Genomic DNA, 6,905 nt, shown 5'->3' with positions numbered 1-6,905 from the left:
GTTCTTTCTCGAATAGATGGTGAGATACAATGCATTTGATATCACAACTTCGGAAGGATCCCCCGATGTTTGGTAATTTTACTAGAGGTGGAAACAACTCTTGATGGTGTTTCAAATGTTCTATTCGAAGGAAGTTATGAAAGCCTCAACAATGATCAAATAATTGGGTGGTCTTCCTGCCTTGATATGGGACACTATCGATGATTGAGAGGCCCTATCAATCATTTTCAAAGAGAACAAAGATCAAAGTATGTAGCAAATATAATTTGTCGCATCATAGATTTGTTCAATATATGATGACCGCTCTTTGTGGAACTCATCCCTAGAAGGAGGGATAATGTTACGGACATACTCATATAAGCCAGTAATAACATATATAAATAGGTGTCAAGGACATACTCATGTAAGCTAGTAATTACATATACAAATAGGTGGAAGTAAGTAAAAGTAAGTAAAAGTAAGTTTATTCTATAGTATTTGATATGAAAGCTTCTTAGAAGCTTCATAGACACTGCTTTGACTTCATAGGTTTCTTTAATTGACTTTTTGGATTAGAGACGTGGTCAACAAGTTGGCCATGTGCCACACATGTTGTTAGCTTGAAGATCAAGCTAACTATGTAGCCTACACGTAGAAAAATTTGCCTTGTAAGTCAAGATATGTATCCTACAAAGTCAACACATATTAGATGTCATATAAAACGTCACCACGTAGCTCCTAGTTAGATAGTATATATAGAAACAAGAGTGAAGCCCTCTTCACTCTTATCAACTCCTTTCTTACTTCTAGTCTAGTTTCAAGGGTCTCTAGTCTTCTTGTCTTTTGGCAATAGCCATTCCAATTTCTCTTTCAATATACATACTTATTTATTTATATTTTGTTACCTTTCTTTGAGTGAAGGCTCACTTATTTGAATTTCTTTTTTATGGAGTTCTTGTCCTTGACAATAGGTAGAAGTAAGTAAAAGTAAATAAAAATAAATTAATTCTATAGTATTTGGTATGGAAGCTTTTTAGAAGCTTCATAGACGTTATTTTGACTTTATAGGTGTCTTTAATTGATTTTTTGGATTAGAAACGTGGTCAACAAGTTGGCCATGTGCCACACATGTTGTTAGCTTGAAGACCAAGCTAACATTGTGGCCCACATATAGAAAAACGTGCCTTGTAAGTCAAGGCATGTGTCCCACAAAGTCAACACATATTGAAGGTCCTATAGAACGTTACCACGTAGCCCCTAGTTAGATAGTATATATAATGACAAGAGTGAAGCCTTCTTCACTCTTGTCAACTCCTTTTTTGTTTCCAGTCTAGTTTCAAGAGTCTTCATGTTTTTTAGTCTTTGAGAATAGCCATTCCAATTTCTCTTTCAATATACATACTTGTTTATTAATATTTTATTACCTTTCTTTGAGTGAAGGCTCACTTGTCTGAATTGATTTTTCATTGAGTTCTTGTCCTTGACATCTTGTGAGATTCTACAAGATGTATATTTTAACATATATTTTTTAAATTATTTTTGAAAATAAAATCCAACTTAAAATAAACATATACACACTATCTATCTATCTATCTATCTATCTATCTATTCATTAATAGAAACTCATCTTGTTGGGCATAGAAAAGGTGTAATAAGTTCTAAAAGCAAGTTCTTCTAGACTACAAGCCCTCAAAACGCCCCATATTCCTCTACTCTCACATTCTCCATGTTCCTCACGTTCCCTTCTTCATGGACAATGAAAAAACTTCATTGTTTCTTTGTCTTGTACCCAAGCTTTTTTATGTAATAGATATATATATATATATATATATATATTAACAAGCAAGAGCACTTTGTAGAAACACCCAAAAGTTTACTCCGGATCCATTTTGAGAATTAGAATCATTAACTTGACGCAAACGGACATCGCTGAACAGAGACAGAACGAATGTCCTAATCCTCATCCATCCAAGACCATTGGCGGGCGGGGACCAGGTGACCCAAGCCGGGATCCAGGCTGGGATCGGAGGATTCTTACGCATTAAAGGAAGGAAGGAAGGAAGGAATCCAGGCCAATAATGCTGCTGCTCGTGCTGGCCTCGGCCCCCGCATCGATGCGATCTGGCTCCGCATGGATGCGTTCTACTATCCGACGACGCAATGCGTCGGTGCTGGCCCCCAACGAAAACCTGCATCATTGCGGTTGCACTAGCTGAAAAACCGAATCGCGTTGGATCCAAGGCTGTGAGATTACCACTCTCATTCACTTACTCTCCTAGTCTAGCCTTCGAGGAAGCCCTGACACTAACCAGGGTGTCGTTGTGTCGCTTTGGAGCGGTGTCAAATCTAGCAGCCTGCATTCCGAACGATTAGTTTTCGGTTTCTTTGTTTAGCAGTCGGACTCGGTTGTACTGTAGCACACATGACTTCAATGGGGGCCAAACTTTTTTCTGTTGCCAGAAGGATAGTTTCCTGTATTTAGGGTCACCGGTGGCAGCTCAGCCACTCTTTATTCTTGTCTCGCTGGCTCGGTTATGACAGTAGTGGTGGTGTGGACAGAAATGTAGTAACGAATCGATCTCCTTGGAGGTGGTAAGAAAAAGCTGAGGTGACGCAGGACTGGAGTCATACGTTTGAAAGAGGAAAATCTGAACCGTCGTTGTAAGGGGGTGCAATCGGAACTTTTTATACGTCACATTGATGTCGTATAAGGTCTTAGCGTGTGAATGGCCCCCCCATGAGTAATCTGAAACCTTTGAACAAGCCTAGCGGAAAGTGACTCACCTCGGGACCACTCTGCATGATTGTTCATCACTGATGACGAGTGGGTCACACCGATAACGTGGGACCAACAAACTCCACAGAATGTTCCGCTGTTTCATGTAAATAAACTTGGATCGCAACTGGCCGAGTGATGAGCTCCGTTGAAAGCTTTCATCGTAAGACTGGGTAGTAAGTTAGTCCTGACAAGGTTCCAGCCGGTTTGACTCTGTCTCGACTTCCTCTCTGCTGCCCCATGATTGGCGTGGTCTAAACTGGGTCGGATTACCGCGCATTATTGGTTATCAGGCTTCCGCATTATGCCCCTCAGTTGCGTCAGCGAATGATTTCGGTGGATGTGCAATAATTCGCTGCTCAGGGTAATTTCAAGTCGCTGTACCGATGCAAGTGATTGACCCGTCTGACAAGTGAGGATGAATCGATGAAGTCGAGCATGATTTGCAACTCCCTCTTGGAGCTGAAGAAATAGAACGCCTCAGATCCACACCATAGTTTGTCGATCGTCTCTCGCGTAGTCGCACGTTTCACTTCTCTCGTCTGTTCTGATCTCACTCGCGAGCCTGTATTTGGAAAATATTCTGATTTCTTTTTGTTAAGGTTGGTGTTCGCTTAAGCAGATTCTATCGCATTTGGTTTGGTTTTTCTTCTAAATTTCTTTTGCAGTCTGTCGTAGCTAGTTGCGCTGATGTCAAACGATTCTCGCAATTGATTTTTCGATTGACGTCACTCTTGCAGTGCCTACATTGTGGGTTTTACGACTACTCCGATGTCGTGTGTCCGGTTCTGTGTTAGATGAGCTGCAATTTTCTCTCTTCTGTCGTCACTTTGGCAACCGTGAGTGTCCGGCACCCAGAAATTTAAGATTAAAGCATTACTTCATCTCAATGTTGCAGGTTTGCGTTCGACACGTTCGCCACAATGGCCGTTCATACTAGGGACATTATGGGACTTCTTTTGTTGTTGCTTGTGATTACAGGTAACGGAACTTTGCATATTATATATTTCTTTCACTCAGCATTTGAAATGCTTCTCTATTAGAGTATCGTCGTTATGGCTTCAGATTTTGAAGTCAAGGATCATTGCGTTACTTATCAAGTTTGTTATGGCACCTTTAATCTCGAGAATTTGAATACGGGACTCATGATGTTCCATCCTCAGTACTAATCGAGCTCCAATCTCATGTCACACGGAGCCTGACCTTACCTTCTGTTGGAATCTGCAGAGGCCACCAGGAAGTACATGACTATTCAAGATTTAGCTAGAATGCAGGCACAAACTGAGAAGGTGCGCGAAATTTGTCCCGGTTCCTTGAATCTCGCATCTTAGGCTGTCCAGTACTGGCCCTCGTCGCTATGGGTGCTTACGGTGTCCGCTTGAGGCAGATCTCTTATATTCACAATCTCTGTCCGCACTGATCCGGTTATGGAATTTGACTTTGCAGCTGACCGCTCTATTCGAACAAGTGTCGAACAGTCAGTTTGCAGCTGCACGCACCACTCAGGTGGCCTCTCGGCGCCTTCTCGCTCCGTCTGCCGTGCGGGATACCGAAGTGCCCCTATGTGAGCTAGCTTGGTCTTCCCTTTGTGTCCCTTGCTAGCATGCGATAGAAGAGCTTATTCTCGTATTCTCTCTCTCTCACCAGAATTCACACAATCCAATTCATTAAGTTAACTTTTTTGGATCTATAGACGTTTAGGTAGACAAATCCGATTTGACAAGGAAGATTTGAAACTGAGGTAACTGTTCATGTTGATGATAATCAACAGTTCGGAGGAGTCTGTAATGTGATAATGTCCTCCTGGGGATACTTCTGACACTCCGGATTCGGTTGGATGTACTGCAGTGTGCCAATCTCCAGGCATGGGTTGTCTAGCCGGTGAAGAAGTGAGATGTGAAATGGGAAGGCACGAGGGCTGTGACTGCGAGTACATTAGGGCTTGTTTTCCTCGCGCTGCTGAGTGCACATTCTTCAATGCTACGCATATAACATCATGTGGGTTTTAAACAGCCGGTGGGACAGAACTCGACCCATGTATGCATTCAACACCGGCTTTATGCCGGAATACTGAGTCTAATGTCCTGCTCGAGAGAAACTTAGCCAAATCAATAGGGAAAGCGTCCTAGGCAACGATTGTCACCGAGCATGGTTTCAAGCCTCCATTTACCCAAGTATCATCTACTTTTTCTCTCATATGTATCATAGTCACAAGTAAAATAAACCCCAGTTTTGATTACGAATACGTGGGATTCTGTCATTCTTCTCGCAAGTTTTCCTTCATAGATTCCTAGTTTCTCATGACCGACTTGCTGTAGTAGAATGTAGCTGAGATGAGAAACCTTTGCTTGAACTTCACAATTTATGGATTACTCTTTTCACTTCACACTTCAGGAACTAGTTGCCGAGGTGGATACTCTGATGGATTGGCTGGCCACGTTCGGAGCAGTCCACCTGACAGACCTAGCAATAGTAATCAAATATACTATTGTGCCAGTGGCTCACAGAAATAGATACCGATGGTACTGGGGTTACTGCGGTTGACGTTCCGCCCTACCCAGTTGGAGTGAATTGTAGTAATTGTGACGAACGGACCACGATAAAAACACATTCAGATCTCAGTGCAGAATTGGTGTCGAACTGACTGGTTTAGAAAGATGTGGGTCGTGCACAACATTGGCAGAGATTTGTCCATTATCCAATCCTAAGATAGCTAAAATTTCCATACTACTACTCAAATTGCGTAAGGTGACATGTTTAATTTGATTGTTGTACTCAAATAATTATGGGTATATGCAGATTGGTTTAATCAAACAAGTTGTAGTCCTATGTTGCGTCTATAAATTACTTTACAATAAAAAAAAAAATTAAATGTTTTTGATTTTATTCTTTAAATATCTGCTAAAGTTACATTCCAATTAATATTTCTGGCGACACCACTTCTGTTTCAACTAAAATGAGGTCATAAATTTTGATAAATTAATGCTGAGGCACTGGATAATATTTTACATATTAAAATTTTACGAAAGATACTAAAACATGCGTCAAAATCTTTTCTGATGGTCAGTTTTTTTAGAAAACTTTAGAATTTTTCAAGAACATTAAAAACCGTGTTCTTAAATTATTTGCAATTATTACTATACATGTATATAAATAATTGCAATTGGTGGCTGTCCTTGAAATATGTTGATTTAATGAATTTTAGATAATTTTAATTGACAAAAAGCATCAAACTATTATTATTACCATTGAAAGAAATTATTTCAATAAAATTCATATTAAATTGCAAAGTTGATTTGATTACACACACGATCCCAATTTTCTACTGAAACCGGGCTGACATCAGTAGTTGACAATCAGCCAAGGGCAAGAATTGAAGGCGTACAGTGCACTCACCATACACTTCACTGATTTCCTCTCGAGCTTTTTCCTCGCACTTGTTGCAGCACGTGACGACTCTCATTTCTGTCCTCTGCGTCATCACCAGTAGCCGTATATAACAAATGCACAAAAAGTTCGAATCTCTCCTGTTGGACAATGATTTCCTTTGCCAATGATGAAACCATTTGGTCACCGGAAATCATGAGTCACTAAGACCCGTAGTACAAGCTCAAAGTGAAGCTGCAATTTTCTCACTAAGGGAGAAGCATAGCAATTAAAACTATACCATTGAGTTCCCTCCAAATCCGTAAGGAGTTTGGCGCTGGTTCATCCACCCAAGCTCACCGCGCAAAGCAAACATCTGTTCATGTTGGAGAAAACATGTCAGCTTACATATGGGTTTCCATAGAAATAGTCTTGTAACTTACAGATCTTGCCATGCGATACAATTGCAAGAGTTTGTTCAATGAGGAAATGCATTTTGGTACAAGCACAACACTTCCAGCAGCTCCGGTGTCTACATTGTGGGGGGCCGACTTATACAAAAAAATGTCATGCCAAAATGTGTGTGACACATGGTTTGGGCCTTGGATTAACCTAAAATGGGAATAAGGTTATACCTTGTCAAGTTTGAGGGTAGATTTGCAATTATCACAAAAATGAGGAATATATTTACTATTATTATGAATACATGGGTATTCTTGATATTTCAACATATTTTAGGAGAATATATGATATTTTTCCTAATTTATAAGATTTGCAATTCTAT

General features: G+C 40.4%; 1 protein-coding gene across 1 annotated transcript; it reads left to right on the top strand.

Annotated features, from left to right (window-relative positions):
• Positions 1-3,265: 3,265 nt before the first annotated feature.
• Positions 3,266-4,998, top strand: LOC112279200 (uncharacterized). The gene is made up of 5 exons (XM_073532232.2): positions 3,266-3,357; positions 3,654-3,736; positions 3,983-4,044; positions 4,202-4,319; positions 4,604-4,998. Exons 2-5 carry the CDS (start codon positions 3,679-3,681, stop codon positions 4,762-4,764), a joined length of 399 nt encoding a protein of 132 aa, XP_073388333.1. The 5' UTR covers positions 3,266-3,357; positions 3,654-3,678; the 3' UTR covers positions 4,765-4,998.
• The last annotated feature ends 1,907 nt before the right edge of the window (positions 4,999-6,905 follow it).

The sequence above is a fragment of the Physcomitrium patens genome, chromosome 2, assembly GCF_059467195.1.
Source record: "Physcomitrium patens ecotype Gransden chromosome 2, ASM5946719v1, whole genome shotgun sequence".
NCBI lineage: Eukaryota > Viridiplantae > Streptophyta > Bryopsida > Funariales > Funariaceae > Physcomitrium > Physcomitrium patens.
The sequence above is the reverse complement of the archived record's forward strand: the minus strand, read 5'-3'. Positions and strand labels throughout refer to the sequence as shown.

Bases quoted from the DNA above. Each gene is read 5' to 3' on its own strand.
- LOC112279200 (XM_073532232.2), top strand. From the start codon at position 3,679: ATGGCCGTTCATACTAGGGACATTATGGGACTTCTTTTGTTGTTGCTT. The intron at 3,737-3,982 runs GTAACGGAACTT...TGGAATCTGCAG, and splicing joins GTTGTTGCTTGTGATTACAG to AGGCCACCAGGAAGTACATG. The intron at 4,045-4,201 runs GTGCGCGAAATT...TTGACTTTGCAG, and splicing joins TGCAGGCACAAACTGAGAAG to CTGACCGCTCTATTCGAACA.